General features: G+C 43.8%; 1 protein-coding gene across 4 annotated transcripts in view; it reads right to left on the bottom strand.

Moving 5' to 3' along the window:
* The window catches only part of YTHDC1 (YTH domain containing 1), a 43,518-nt gene that overhangs the window by 26,513 nt on the left and 360 nt on the right, over positions 1-16,645 (bottom strand). For all 4 annotated transcript variants that reach the window (XM_015417177.1, XM_015417179.1, XM_015417180.1 and 1 more), the window contains exon 2: positions 459-560. In XM_015417177.1, coding sequence (XP_015272663.1) covers positions 459-560 — 102 coding nt within the window. The remainder of the gene's footprint in view (positions 1-458; positions 561-16,645) is intronic.

Genomic DNA, 16,645 nt, shown 5'->3' with positions numbered 1-16,645 from the left:
TCCCTCAGCTCAGGAAAGTAAAGATGCCATCTACACAACGACATGAGTAACAAACCTCACACTTTATGCTTAAGATTTTAAAAATGCAGCAGTTTGTTTCATTACCAATCAGAGCAGATGCTTACACTGTACAGTTTTATTAGGTATGACATTTTCCACACACACAAAGGGTTTTTTTCTTCTTTTTGCTGATAAAGGCAACCAACCAGAAGGTTGTATGGCCAGTTCTTTGTACACAGTGGGGTACATAAGAAGCCCAGTCCAAGCAGCCCGAGATGCCTTTGAAACAGTTAGGTCTATTGGAAAGAACACACCTTTCCCAAAGGAACCTTTGAGGCATTTCCTGATAGGAAACGGGGAGAAGTGAGAAGGCCCAGCAAGCACACACTGGCCCATAAGCTTCTTGAAGACTGGCTCTTGGAAGAGAGGGGGAACACACAACTAGAGAAGCAGCATACCCTTTTTCTCACTTTTATCTTGTTCACTGTCAGGATTGTATAGCTCATCGTCATGATCAGGTGCATCAGTCAAGATGTCATCCAGAACATTCAATTCACCATCTGAAAACAAAAGTAGTTGTTAACAAACAGCAACAATTACACTTGAATACCATTACAAAAACTAAAGGAAGCTTACTACAAGACCCACATTTCCCCCCAGAACGCAAGCAGTGATTCCTGCTACGGCTGATAATTTGGACCTGATAAATCTCTGATTAGCCTCATGTTAGGTCTACAGTCTGTTCTGTGGAGTGTAGTTATAGTAATTTATTGAGTTAGATCCTTGTTGTTTTATAAAGTAGTTTATATGAACTTTTTTTTAATTATGGGGGGGTGAGGGGAACCCGGGGGATTGTTGATGTTATTTTTAATGTAAATTGTTCATATTTTTAAATTTAAAAAAACATTTCCCCCCAGAAGTACCCCTTTTTACATGTTCAAACTATGCTAATAATACATGGTTCTTGTTTAGATGGATTCTCAAGTGCATCTGGTTTACAAAAACAGAACACAACATGGGAGAGAAGGATTCTCAGGCATACAAAGGTCAACTGGGCAGCAGCAACCTTTCTGTAAAGTTGGCCCAGACAGCTAACCTTACGAGATCATCCGCCAGAAGAACCACAAGACTAGCATATGCCATGTACACCACCCCAAACACACACACAGAGTAGAAGATTTAACGAACAGCAGCAAATGAGATGAGAGCGAGATGGGCAAGGTACCCCCAGAGGGTCACCTGGTTGCAGAGAAAGGGAAGTAAAACCATCCCTATCCTACTGCGGCCAGCATCCTCTGGGAATGGTTATTTCAAGGTGCGTACCACCTGCCAACCCCAAGTCCTACCAGCAAGACCCTGCTGCACTTTCCTGGAACATGGGGCAGATGACACATTGGGGCGCGGTGCTCAGAAAAGCCACAGAGGGCATGCCGAGCCACTGAGCATCAGTGCTGCAGTCACTCACTCAAAGCAACACTGTACAGCTAGCAGTCCCCCCCCCCTCCTGTAACACAGCTGCCACTTCATCTGCTATGCTTTCCACAAAGCTTGCCTGAATGCTGCAGAAATAAAGGTCCAGGGCCACATGGGTGTTGAAGCCTTTGAATGAAGATCGCTGCCATTATATTGGGCTGCTCATCTAATGGTAATTTACTTCTCCCACCCCAGAAGGACAGACCCGAGCCAGAACACCATCATTCATGGCCAAGATCATTTGGTAGTTCTACAGTTCCCCCCCCCCCCCCATTTATTCTTCTGCTCTGTGAACAAAATAAAACTGAACTTGCAGGAGAGTGGAGGAAAGGGAGAAAGGGACTAAGTAACTATTGTTTCAAGCTGATGCGAAAACATAGTCCTGATGGCAGACACTCTTGAAATTGTTATACAGAAGCGAACCAGAACTCAACAGTCACTCTTAATATACATAGTTAAAATCTCAAAACCATATTTAAAACATCAAAAACATACAAAACTATGTGATGAAATCATTTTGTCATAATAGAGTACTTTTTATAACAAAAACTATTTCATTGCGTAATATTTAAAACTAAGCACACAGAATTGTATATCTGTACCATATAGTAAATTAATTAGTATAAATGCCTTTGGCTTTCTACAGGCAAAACTGTGAATATTTGAAGATATGCTGCACTTCTAGAGAACTGCTCGAGGGGGGTCACAATGGCTCACCCCTCACCCACCATTTCCACAGATGGAAGCTCTTCTCTCCACGGCAGCACAGCTTCACTGCCTGACCCTTTCTGCTACAGCCCAAAATGCCTCCCCAAACCCTGTTCATGGAGGACAAGGGACACCCAAGAATAGCTTAGAAGCAGTCAGAAAGTTTAGACAGGCCCCGGCCCCATTCAACAAGATCATGTCTGTATCTGCTGATGGAAGGCCGACTGCATAACGCCCCACCTTATTTTGGCCAAAAGGCTAGAGGCCATAGCTGGGTGGCTGAAGCAGAGCCGATTGACACTGAATCCTTCAAAGATGGAGGTTCTGAGGTTGGGCAGAGGAGATGCCGGATTGGAGTACCAGCTCCCGACTCTTGATAGTATACCTCTAACCCAGGTCACAAATGCTGCCAGACTGGCATTTCTCCAGCTGCACCAGGTCAGGCAACTGGCCCCTGCCCTGACTTAGCCACAGTAATCCATACCACAGTCCCCTCAGGATAGACTACAGTAACATGCTCTACGCAGGGCTGCCCTTGAGACTGACCCAGAAATTACTTCTTGTCCAGGATGCAGCAGTGTGGGTCCTCACTGGGACCCCATCAACAGCACACATTCAACCAGCACTTCGCCAGCTGCACTGGCTCCAAGTTGAATACAGGATCAGGTTCAAGTTTTGGTACTGACCTCCAAGGCCCTAAATGGTCTGGGACCGGTGTATCTTCAGGACCACCTCTCCCTAGATACCCTCCAAAGGGCCTTACGCTCTGGAGACAAGAATCTCCTGGCAATCCCTGGCCAAAACGATATCCAACTGTTCTCAACCAGAGCCAGGGTCTTTTGGGCCCTGGCACCGGCCTGATGGAACTCTCTGCCTAATGATATCCAGGGCCCTGTGGGATCTAATGCAGAGATGTTCCGACAGGCATCTGGCCGAGAACAGCATCTATAGTATTTATTCCATTTTTATTTGTAACTTGTTAACTGCCCTGAGCCCAAAATTTGGGGGACAGCAGTATCTAAATGTTAATAATATAATAATAATAATAATAATAATAATAATAATAATAATAACAACAACAACAACAACACCAATGTAAGCATTATGAATATTAAAACAAGCTACAAGAACAAGTTTTAGCAGCCTAAAAAAAAACATTATTTAGAGTAGAAGCAGAGCATAAAATCTCTCAATGAAAATAAAATCTCTCAGTTAAAAGCCTACGTAAAAAGAAGTGTTTCAGCCTGGGATCTAAACGACAGTAATACATGTGCCACGTGAATCCCAAAGGGAAGGGCATTCTAAAGGCAAGGTGCCACCACTGAAAGAGTCCCATCTCTGGTTGCCACCCATCTCATCTCTGTAGGCAGGGATATGGAGTGCAGGATGAACAGTGCACAAGTTTTGGGCTAAACAAAAGAATGTGAGGGCAAAACACTTCTTTTTAACCAAGCTCTTAATTTTTGGAATAAAGCTGGGACTGCCTGCAAACTGCCTATAAAGCTGTCTCATGTAATCCTCTTCATCCTGAGTATAACTTTTTCTACATAAAATGTGAGGGGGGCTGCTTGGCAGCTGTACAGCATAATTGCTCCAGCTGGAAGTTAAAAACTGAGCCAAAAGTCACATGGCTGTGCCTTGGGTGGGACGGACACCTCCCAGTGTGATGCGGTGGTAAGAATGTTGGACTGGGATCTGGGAGAGTGTCAGGTCCCCAGCTAAGACACTCTCCACACACACTATTGGCAGTGAAATGCTGAATTAGAGATTTGCTTGCTGTAGGCACAAGAACTTTTGTTAGGACTGAAGAAAACCACGGGAACTTACAGGTTATAGGTAAAAGCATAAAACCCCACTCTCACACGTCACACCCAGTGTTCCCTCTAAGCTGAGTTAGTGTGAGCTAGTTCACAGTTTTTTAGCCTCCAGCTCACACATTTTTCTCTTGGCTCAGGAAGGATGGCTCCAGAGCCCACTAATTTATGCAGCAGCCAAATTGTTCGCTCACAATTTTAATGCCAGTGGTTCACAAAATAGAATTTTTGCTCACAAGACCCCATAGCTTAGAGGGAACATTGGTCACACCTAAATCCCAGCATTTCTATGGCAACACAGCCTAGGCAAAGAGTCTCTCCAAGGTCAATCGCATGAGAACCAACTCTTGGGGCACAATTTGAGGAATGATTATGGCTACTACCCCCATACCCCCAACAACAACACCCCCTCGGGAATTCAACATGACAAGTGGAGGGAAAGGAAAGCAGAACTTAAGGAAAGGAAAGCAGGGGTGGAAACTAGTCAGAGGGTCAAAAATACTGATTTTACTGACCAAAATTCCAAAAAACCTGACCAAATACTGACAAAAACTGACAAATTACTGAACAGTTTAATGTCAGCCTACTGATAAGCTAGCGTTTTAAATGTAAAACTGGGACTTCATTAAAAATTATTATTATCTGGCTTCCACCATCCCCATAGCCAGACCCATAATTAGATGTGACCCAGATAAAGGACTGCACACCATTTTATAAAAAAAATTTAAGAATAGAGGACAATGTTTTAATTATTGTACAAAATTTAAGGCAAAAAAGATTCCCTTTTAAAAATAATCACATACTGCAGATAATAAAACAAAACATAAAGCAATAAATATGACGACAAAACATAATTACTGTAAGGTAAGACTTGTCTTTGCTTGTACTTTATTTTTGGGTTTTTTATGAAAAAAGAAGCGGCCAGCAGCCTGCCATCCCTGGTGGAGGCTGTGTCGGGCTGGGCATTGGAACACCCTAGACCGATTGTCCTTCGTGATTTCAATGTCCATGCGGACGATATGGCCTCCACTCAAGCGATCAACCTAGTGTCATCCATGGTGGCACTTGGACTCTCCCAATATGTAACAACTCCCACTCACCGGACCAGACACACGTTCGATCTGATCTTTGCGGCAGGGGTCACAGTGGACCGGGTCACTGCCTCAGCAGTGTCATGGTTGGACCATCGTGTCCTGAAGGCCCATCTGAATGTTTCACCCAACCCTGTTTGGGCGTCGAGCAGATTTCAGCTTGCCCATGGAGCCAAATGGACCCTATGTGGCTTCCAATGGCCCTGCGGAATCCGATGCCCCCTGGTGGCTCGTTAGATGAGCTTGTGGAGGATTGGCACAGCTGACTCTTGGCAGCCATCAATGAGATCGCTCCCCGACGCCCTCTGCACCCTCACTCTAGGCTGGCTCCTTGGTTTACCCAGGAGTTGCAGCTGACGAAGCGAGGGCTAAGATGGCTAGAGAGAGAGTAGCGGTGCACCTGCGATGAAGCCACAAGAACATCTTATAGGACATTTATGAGATCCTATGAGATGGCAGTCAAGAGTATTATGCGGCCACGATTGCGCCTGCGAGCTCATGCCCAGCCCAATTATTTAGAATAATTTGGTCTATGACTGTTCTAACACAAGGCAGAACAAATGTTAGGGAATTGGACACTGGCTGTGAGGCCTTTGAGAGCTACTTTGCAGATAAAGTCCTGTCACTCCACCGTGACCTCCCCACCACGGTTGAGACAGTAAGTGAACTCGAGGCTCCATGCACGTCTTCTAACCAGGTTATGGATTATTTCAGTCCGCTCAGCCTGGAAGAAATTGACAAACTGCTCTTAACCGTACACCCTATTACGGGCTGCCTTGACCCGTGACCATCATGGCTAATTAAAGCTGGCCATGATGGGTTTCGAGATGCCCTAAGGGAGACTATCAACAAGTCTCTCTTGGAGGGACAGTTCCCTAGGGCACTCAAGGAAGCTGTGATTCGTCCCCTCCTGAAAAGACGATCTTTGGATCTGGCCGAATTGGCTAATTACCGGTCAGTCTCCAATCTGCCCTATTTGGACAAAACAATTCAGACGGCCGTAGCAATTCAGCTACAGAGCTTTTTGGATGACACTTCCATTCAAGATCCATTTCAGTCCGGTTTCTACCCAGGCCATGGGATGGAGACGGCACTGGCCACCCTCATGCATGGCCTCCGGAGGCATCTGGATCAGGGCGGATTGGCAGTGATGTTGCTCTTGGACCTGTCGGCAGCGTTCGACACGGTCAACCATTAGTTACTGATCCACCGCCTCGCCAACACTGGAGTCCAGGGGCCCGCCTTGCAAAGGCTGGCTTCTTTCCTTCAGGGTCGGGGACAAAGGGTGGCACTAGGGGAGCAGTTATCCCAAAGGCACCCACTGATTTGTGGAGTGCCCCAAGAGGCGTTGCTGTCCCCAATGTTATTTAACATCTACATGCGCCCCCTTGCCCAGGTTGCCCGGAGGCATGGGCTGGGATGTCACCAGTATGCGGATGACACCCAGCTCTCTCTGTTGTTGGGCGGCCAGTCTGACTACAAACCGGAAGACCTGGACCCGGCATTGCAAGCCGTGACTGGTTGGTTCAGACTAAGCCGACTGAGCCAACAGTTTTCTGCACTGCATCCACAAGCATTTTTTCCCCATTGTCCTCTTCTTCCATTGCTTTCTCAACTCCTTCTAGCATGAGTTGTGTCACACTGAATCCCACAATATCCACCACCTCTACTTTCATTGTCTCATGTTTTAGGAGGTTAGGAACAAAGTCCTTGAAGTACTTCATAACTAAACTGAGAACAATCTGTCTTCTCACTGGGAAGTCATCATGTTTCCCCAAAAATGCAGTAATGAAAACAGAAAAACAGAAACTGCATTCACAAAAATCAAAGAAATACTGACTTTACTGACCATTTTTTTAAAAAAACTGACAAATTACTGACCAAGGTGAAAAAACTCACTTTTACTGATTTCACTGAACATTTTCCACCCCTGCGAAAGTTAGGCCTGAGCTTGACAGAGAGCCAGGTTTGAGTCCCTGCTCTCCAGCCAGTCTCACACTCGTACACATCCTAACCTTCCCCCCAAGGATGTTGTGAAGATAAAACAGAGAAAAGAAAGCTGTAGGTTGCTCTGGGCCCCCTGACCAGAGAGAACAGCAGGGCATAAATGAAGCAAATAAGCAAGCTGTAAGGAGATCAATGCAAGATGAGCACTGCTGAGAAATAGGGCAGCAGGACTGACAAATGGGTGGCATGGAAAGTCATCTGAAGGCCCTCCCTGGAACAATCCAGCACAGGAGCCCAACAGGGCTATCTGCTGGTGATTGCTCTCGCCTTCCTTTGCAACCTCACATATGTAAGGAAGGTGATACTGCAACCACGGTCCCTTCAGAACCAGTGCCGTCAACTCCTCTTCCAGAGCTGTTTCACTTCATACTCTGTTCTCAGGAGCATAAACCACAATGTTAATGGAGGTAACGGGGTTGGTTTGTTTTTAAACTGAGCTAATCTTATGAAAGGCAGCTTTTTTGGGTGCAATAAGAGTTGTGGGGAACAGTCTTCAAGAGTCATACCTCAGGCAACACAATAGTTCATAAAATGCAAAAACAAAAAAATTCCATGTATCAGCCAACACAGCTTAATTCGTTTTTTAAGAATTAAACTGCAGACCTTCATGTTCAGACCACAGCTAGCAGATTACACCTTGAAAAGAGCAGCAGTGGCAGCCTGTACCAAAGACCTGAACGGCCTAAAACTGAATCCACCTCAGAGCTGATTTGATGCGTAGAGAACCCACGGGGTAGGACTGGGATGTTTGCATGTGCAGTATCAAGCGCTGCATTACGCAATCAATTACATGCCGAACTTTCCACATAGTAAGTGCAATATTTTTCAATCAAGTTGATCCTGTCCAGCATCGAGTGATGAGGGAACAAGTGCAGTGTTCCCTCTAAGCTGAGTTAGTGTGAGTTAGCTCAGTTTTTTCGCCTCCGGCTCACAGATTTTTGACTCAGCTCAGGGAGGATGGCTCCAGAGCAAACTGATTTATGCAGTAGCCAAATCGCTCGCTCACAATATTTATGCCGGTAGCTCACAAAGCAGAATTTTTGCTCACAAGACTCCACGGCTTAGAGGGAACAATGGACAAGTGATGTATGTGTGTGAACTAGCTCAAAAAGTTACACCATTACAGAAGACATCCAACACTGATAGTTTCAAAACACGGCTACATATACCTTATTCTTTATATCCATGTGCAAAAATATTCATGAAACATTTCAATAAACAGCTGATACAGTAACCAAGACCTTACCTAAAAAGTACAGCAGTGCAAACAAATTTAGACATCCGATGCTTTAATAAAAATTAGCCCAAAAGCATACAATTACTCTGGGGGGAAATCTACACACCCTTTCCAATTACGGAACCATTTGCACGTTATTTTCTGAAACAGTACAACACCTATGGGTGAGTCCCATAAGAGAAGATGTGGAAAGGCAAGTAGTTCTCTTCTCTAATCATTCTGACAACTGCAATTTTCCTCTGTGCCTGAGAGCATAATACCCAACACCAGTAATACTAATTCATTAAAATCCTCCTCCCCACACACAAACACTTGTAGTAGGCAATCTCTGCACCAAATCATATCAACATATTTGTAAAACTCTTTTTTAATTTTAGTATAGTTTAGTACATAATTTCAAATCTGAACAAAAAAAGCAATGAACAATAAAATTAACTAAATAACAATGGGGATTACAACAAGGAACATGCAAGATTAAGCTAAAAACAACTGGAAAAAAAGAAAATCTAATAGGCCAGGACTCACACAAAAAACTCGAGTTAATATTTGGTTTTACATTTAGAAAGCCAGGCAGTTCAACTCCAGGAGAGAGGGAAGGAGGCAGAGAACAGGCAGGCCAGAGGGAAGGTTCTAGTATGAAATGGACTGACACTAAAGATGCATTATGACAGTTCCAACGTTCATGTGGGAACAACAGAGCCCCAACCTCGCTAACCACGAAGCTCTCTTTATGGCGTGGGATTCACACAGAATTCAAGGTCTCCTTTGCCCTCCCCTTCAAGCTCCCGCTTGCACATCCAGGCCAGCGAACATGAACAATGGCTTCCATTCCAGAGGCCATCAGGAAAAATGTGGACACAATTCTCCCCTCCCCCAAGGCCATGGCCATACCAGTGGCCTGACTGACCTTCACTCCAGTCCTCTGAACACATGGTATAACCTGTCCCATCCAACCACTTCCAGGGCTGCTGGAATCTAACAGGCCAGCCCACAGAGTTGATGACAGCCAGGCAGTAATCTCTAGATTCATATTCCAATTTTGCCTCCATCCACAACACCTATGGACAGGACATCTAACAGCAACTCCCATAATGGGCCACCCTGTCACTTTCTACCACCATTTCCAGGGCCCCTTCTACTGGTGTTTGGTGATTAGTGAGTTCATCTTGGCCCTCCTCAGGTTCTAATCCCTGTGATGTATTTGTAAAACTCTCTCTCGTCATGTTGTTTGCCCAGCAAAATTATTTTTATTGTTAAGTAGACTCTGCATCCAAACAGCAGATACAGAAGCATGATTTGGTTCCCCATGATGATTAATAATTTCAGGTGCTGGCAGGAAGGTTTTATTTGTAAAAAGCAAGCAGAAAGTTCTTTCAGACCATACTCTTGCAGTTCTGGACACTGGTTCAGAGAAACAAAACACTAGTCTGGTCCAGAATGTGATGCTCCTCTTCTGCAAGGAAGTCAAGATGTCACTAGAAAATGTTCATGTATTAGTGAAAGAAATGTTGTAAACTCAGCAACAGGCAGTGTTGACATAAATGCCTACAGAAGAAATATATTTTGTTCATGAGCAGATTCAACACATGCTGTCTCACTTTACAGATTTTGGACAAAAATAAATGTACACAATCAGCCCTGACCTGGATGGCCCAGGCAAGCCCGATCTTGTCAGATCTCAGAAGCTAAGGAGGACCGACCCTGGCAAGTACTTGGAAGGGCATCCTCCAAGGAATACCAGGGCCGGGATGCAGAGGCAGGCAATAGCAAGCCACCTCTCTGAACATCCAAGCACCACTAGGGGTTTTTAGAAGTCAACCATGACTTCCAGGCACACAAAAACACACAAATACCCCAAAAAAAATTTTTTTTACAGAATCAGAACAAAAGACTAACAGGAAGTGCTTAGACCTTCATTAGGCAAAGATTCTTTGAACAGTGTGATAAAAGTAGCAAATTTATGTCAATATGTACTTTTAAAACAGCAGATACTTTAGGATTAATGCCTTTTTTTAAAAAAAAACTATTAAGGCCACCAAATGAGAAGGGAGCACTCACTGGAGAAGACCCTGAAGCTGGGAAAGAATGAAGGTAAAAGAAGAAGGGGATGACTAAGGATGAGATCAGTTAGACAGTGTTATGGATGCAACGAACATGAAATTAAGCAAACTCCGGAGCACAACGGAGGACAGGAGGGCCTGGCGTGATGTGGTCCATGGGGTCGCAAAGAGTCGGACTCGACTGTGTGACTGAACAACAATGAAAAGTCCATATCTCAAGATTTTCTCAACTGTTATTCAAAGCTATATGTTGTCCAGTTTCCAAGACAGACAACTTCTCTGTAGAATCCAATAATCTTAGGAATTAACTATTTGCTTCAATCCATAATGAAAAACTTAAAACAATACGGTACATTATTTGCCTACAAGCAACACATGCCAGAAAAAAGGATATAAAAGATTTGGTTCATAAAATTTTGGGTGAAGAATTTATTTTGGCAAGTACTAAAAAGAAAAAAGGAGTTGTGTTGTATATTAAATCTCAATTAAAACTAGAACTGGTATTGAAGGATGATCATGGCAGATTTGTAGGGGTAGAAGTTAACTTACTTGTTGGGAACTTATGCTCCAACTGAGGATAAAGGGACGTTTTACAAACTATTTATGGACAGATTAATAGATCTTCCTCATGAAAGTTGGTATTTGATGGGGGATTGTAACAGGGTGATCTTGCCACAAATGGATAAACTTTCTGAAAACACATAAAAAATACACAAGGGCTGCGGTCACACGGAGCATTAGCCATGCTACTGAGACGGATGATAGGCGGATTTTCCGGGCGCGATCACACCGCAACATCTGGGAAGCGTAGAGCTCCCATGGTGAACCCGAGGCTTCCAGCAGAAGATGCGGAGTTAAAAACTAGTACCTCCGAGGTACCAGTTTCCGGAAACCGCAGGGCAAGGGCTGGCATCTGATTGCGTTTCCGGTGGTAGTCCATGGCATCCGGCGCCCGCCCATGTCCCGTCCAAGACTCCACAGGATGCGCACAAGCACCCAATGGCGAATGTACAGGAAGAGGAAAGCGAAAGTTGCGTTGCTCCGCAGAATCGCACCGCTTCTTTGCCGTGCTGCAGGATCATCGTGTGATCGCCACCTCGCCCCTACCCATGGGACCTCGATGGGACCTGTGATCAGGCGGCCGCGCGTTATTTTGCTCTAGGCCAAACTGCCACGCTTCCCCCCCCCCCCGGCATTTTACGGCCCGTGTGACGAGGACCAAGGTAAACTGCCAAAAACCTCTTTTGGTCTGAAAGTCAATTTGGGTCTGGTTGATATATGGAGACAGGAAAATGGTAGTTCAAAGTAGTACACTTACTTTTCAGAAGGACACAGACCTTTTTCAAGAACAGACATGATTTGGATTTCTAGAGACTTAATTATTAAAGTATTTAAAGTACAATTTTTACCAAAGACCTTTTCAAAATTCAATCTGGTAAATCTAGTTTATAAAAGAAAATCTAATACTTTTAGATGGAGATTAAATGAAGTGTTATTACAAAAAGATGCAACTGTTGAGGACTGTAGGAAAAAAATAAAAGAATTTTTTTAATCAACTTAAATAAAGGCACTGATCTGAGAATGGTTGGGGATGCAAGTAAAGCCTTTATTACCGGTCATTTGATAAAACATAATTCTGAACTTAAAGAGACAAGAAAAAATATGAAATATATCTTTTAATTTTATTGTATTTAATCTCATTTTGGATGAGATTAAAAAAATAGAACAAATTTAAAAATTCCCTGGGGAATATCTATGCTAGCAATAAGAGAAATTGAAATAAAATTGAACTACTTAAAAGAAATTTTGAATTTACAAACAAACCAGGCAAAAATTGAAAAAAGAAACAAAAGAAAGTGATTCTGAAACTACAGGGAAATACAGTATTAACAGACAATGTAGCTATTAAAAATATTTTATAATTATTATTCCAATTTATATAAATGTCAAGATGTGCAGTCAGAAAAACAGATGAATATCTTAGAAAACAAAATTTACCTAAGAACAGGGTGGATAAAAATCAATGTTCTTTCTTAAAAATATAAATAAAAAAACAGATTTTTAAAATGGAAATTGGATTATTTTAAAAAATGCTTTTCCAGTAAAATCTAAAGATACTTTTCTATTTAAGATATATTATAGCCATGTTTATTTCCTTCTGGTTAGCTATAAGGCAGGGCTGTCTCCGGTAATTCAGCTGCCCCAAGTGGGTAGTATGGGAGGACAGCCTCATGGTAACAGGTATGGTTCCCTCCACCCCTGACTTATGTTGATTTGGGGTTATGCAGTGGCAGCTAAGGTAGAAAACCACCTCCTCCTAAGCCATGTCTGCTGTGTTCCAAGGGTCTGGAAAGCAGTTCAATAGCCAGTTACAGGGTTGCCAACTCTGGGTTGGGAAATACCTGTAGATTTGAGGGGTAGAGCCTGGGGGGGAAGGGGGGGGGAGGGACCTCAGCAGGTTATAATGCCATAGAGTCCACTGGCCAAAACAGCCATTGTCTCCAGGAGACATTCAATGACTCCCAACAGCAACAACAAACTGTTAAGAATGTTAGAGGCAAAGGCCAATCAAGCCACATATGCAAATGACTTCTGTGTTCCGACTGGCTATGGACAGCAAACTGTTTGGAATGTTGGAGACAGGACTCAGGCAATGCAGCCAGTGGATAGGGACAGCTTCTGAGAGACACATCATGGAGCCCAACTGATTTAGGAGCGTGTGGAATGTTCAGAAAGTGCCACCCCACTTCACAATTATATATATGGAGCGATCGTTTTAGTTAAATAAAACAATTTAAATGGTTACTGTTAATGATTATTCTTCTCCTTCCAGTAAAGTACAGCAGAATAATTGTCCAAATACGAATGATTAACCTATTAAACCAGAGACAGTTTACTTTGCAATGATTTCATAATGATCTATTATGTGTTTCTAATAGTATAACCAAATCAGTAATTTTTTGATATAACTGTAAAACTAATCAGAAAAGCTGTTATTGTAAAAATGAAACCTTCATCTGGATGTAAATATTAAGATTATACCAGCAAGAATGAGTCTTTATGTAGAAAACCATGATTTAAATCTAGTCGTACTAATTCACCCTGCTGCCAACTCTGTATACAGACCTGCTATAGACTGAACCCAGAGAGTTAATTCTAATTGATTTTAGCATCGCTATGAAAATATACTCATTCAAGCACAAGAGCAATTGGTATGTGTGGGCTCTTATACTTAGAAAGCCATGGCTCATCTTTAAATTATATTAAAATAGTATTTAATGGCTTGATTGAAAGGGAGAGCTTGAAACAGACGTCCTCTACTCCCAATATGCCATTTAAGAAACCACAAGAACATAAATTAAGCGGCAGACACTACAAGATTTTGCATTAGTTTCAGGATACATAAACTAAACTGATCTAAAACCATGTTTATATAAGAGTTTGCGCTGACATGCTGAACCGAGGAGGAGGAGATGATTGGATTTATACCCCGCCCTTCACTCTGAGTCTCAGAGCAGCTTACAAACTCCTTTCCCTTCCCCTCCCCACAACAGACACTATTATTTCTCACATCACCTATAATTTAAACCACAAAGTTAAATGTGTGCACACATGTGAAGGGGAATCCAAAAGATAAAAACAAATAAGTAAACTGGAAATGCACAGCAATGGTACCATGCTTATAGACAAAACATAACAGCAGAGATTGAGAGGTTAGCTTTAAATACCATCCTTGGCTACAAAAAAACAAACAAAAAATATTACCCCCATAGTCTTAATTCTTCAGAACAAATACAGGTATTAAGTTCTAGGGATGACTTTGTAAAGTAATGGATGGATGGCCACCTGTGTGTTTGGTTTTTTTGATGGCCAGCTGTTTTAGAGCACAAGGAAAGATGAACTTGGTCAGTGACTGATGCATAACAGGCATTAGAGACTCACCGAGGTGACTGTTACATGCTTTACATATCCAGAATAGGCAGGGATCCTGGTGGCACACAAGGATGCTGGTGGCACTCACTCCAGAGACCAGCCCTAAGTGATCCCTAAACAAACCATACACTGGCTTGGGTGTAGTCTCAGCTATATTACGGACAGCATTCAGTCACAGCCTATTTTCTCAGCAAAGAATTTTGCAAAAGCATCACAGCTAATTGTCACTTCCAGAGAATATGAGACTCTGGGGCTAACAAGCAGAAGAAGAGGAGATTGGATTTATACCCCGCCCTTCACTCGGAGTCTGAGAGCACCTTACAATCTCCTTTCCTTCCTCTCCCCACAACAGACACCCTGTGAGGTAGGTGGGGCTGAGAGAGCTCTGACTGAGAACTACTTTTGAGGGAACAGCTCTAAGAAAACTGTGGCTTGCCCAAGGTCATCCAGCAGCTGCATGTGGACAAGTGAGGAACAAAACCTGGTTCTCCCAGATTAGAGTCTACACGGAAAGTTATTTGCAGCAGCTGTAAACTTGAAGCCACAATAACAGCAGCAAAGTAGGATTTCTTCAGCACAGTCATCACCACCTTGTAGATCTTCCCATAAACTCTATAACATAGCCTGTCACAGTTTGCCACCAGTGGTCTCGGAGACATCTCCCCACCTTCTTCAAGTCACACAGAGCCATGGTACACCAAGGTGCAGGATTTAATCTCAGGGGTTGAAGGGACTGACAGGGGGCCATTATGTCAATAGTTGTCAAGCTCTAGATTACCTCCTCCTAAATGCAGACAAATACTACACCTCTGCTGCTTTTACTAGTCTTATTGGCAGCCTTTGATATGGTGGACCATGACATCCTACTGAGATGCATGGAAGTAGAAATAAGGATTAAGGGATGAACTTTGGATTGTTTCAGCCACTTCTCATGGGTAGAACTCAGGAGACAAGTTTTCTACACTGTGGGATGTGCCTTGTAGGGTTCCACAAGGTTCAGTCTTGTTCTACACACTACTCAGTCTCTAAGTGAAGTTCTTGGTACCACTATGGAGTCTCTGAACGGATTCCTGACTGCTACAACTGAATGAGTAAGAATAAGCAACCCTGACAAGACAGAGGTCATGGCACTGGACCAGCATACCTGTAAGACCACACCTGTTATGACTGCTGTCCTTCATACGGTTTGGCAAAATGCACAAAACAGAATTGTTCAGGAGGGCATCCTTGTAGAGGAGTAGAGCTAGAATGTAATGATCAGCTCAAGAGGTGACCTCTGCTAGGAACAATGTGTTTTTCTTTCTGATCTTCAATCCCACTCTCCCCAGCCCATGTTATGTTGTTTACTAGGAATTGTTGCCCTTAGATTCAAATGTTGTTCTGAATGAATATCTTAAATTAGTAACCTCTGTTGCTGGATTTAAATATTACTATTGTATCAATGCTATCCAAGGCCCTGGTCACACAGCAAAGTTGCCGCAGGAGAGGCACGGGAGTCCCACGGATTTTCCGGGCACAATCACACCCCAACATCTTGGAAGCGCAGTGTCCTGTGGCGAACCCATGGCTCCCTGCCGAAGGTGCGGATTAAAAAACTAGTACTTATGAGATACTAGTTTCCTGAAACTGCGGGCCAAGGGCAGGCATTTGATCGCGTTTCTGGTGGACTTACGTGGCATCTGGCACCCGTCTCCGCAGGTTACGCTACAGCGCCCAACAGCGCATGCACACAAAGAGCGATTGCTAGTGTGAACGCAGCGCGCAGCTTCTGTGCCGCGCTGCAGGATACCTGTCTGGTCGGCATCTCCCACCTAACCACAGGACCTCGGCCAGCACCGGGGCAATTAGCCACGCCTCTCCCCCCCCCCAATATCCAGCCTGTGTGACGGGGCCTCAGTTTACTTACTGATGGACTAAACAGCTCTATAATACTCGTAAGCTGCCTTGCGTCAGAGTGCAAAAGGTAGAATAGATAAAGCATTAAAATGGAGATCCACTCTTGGCTCAAAGAACAGGCTTCCTTCCTACAGAACCTGCCTTTCAGCGTGCCTCCAGGCTGACAATGGCCAACCAAGGGGGTGGGAAAGTTCTAGAGCTGTGGTTAGAGACGAAGGCTGCCACCCCCGGCATGAACACATTGGATGAAAATCCCACGAGAAGCGGGGCAAGGGGCTTCAGAGGTGGGGGCTGCGAAATATAAAACCAGGCGAGCCGTGTGGACAAGTAGTTCCCTTTTCGAACCTTTGGTACCATCCCCACATACCCTCAAGGCCCAGCTTGACTCCCAGCTGTTTTAGGAAGGTCTCGTCTCAAAAAAACCCC

Source organism: Gekko japonicus, unplaced genomic scaffold (assembly GCF_001447785.1).
Source record: "Gekko japonicus isolate JY-2015 unplaced genomic scaffold, Gekko_japonicus_V1.1 scaffold1314, whole genome shotgun sequence".
NCBI lineage: Eukaryota > Metazoa > Chordata > Lepidosauria > Squamata > Gekkonidae > Gekko > Gekko japonicus.
Note: the sequence above shows the minus strand (reverse complement) of the source record. Positions and strands in the feature narration are given on the sequence as shown.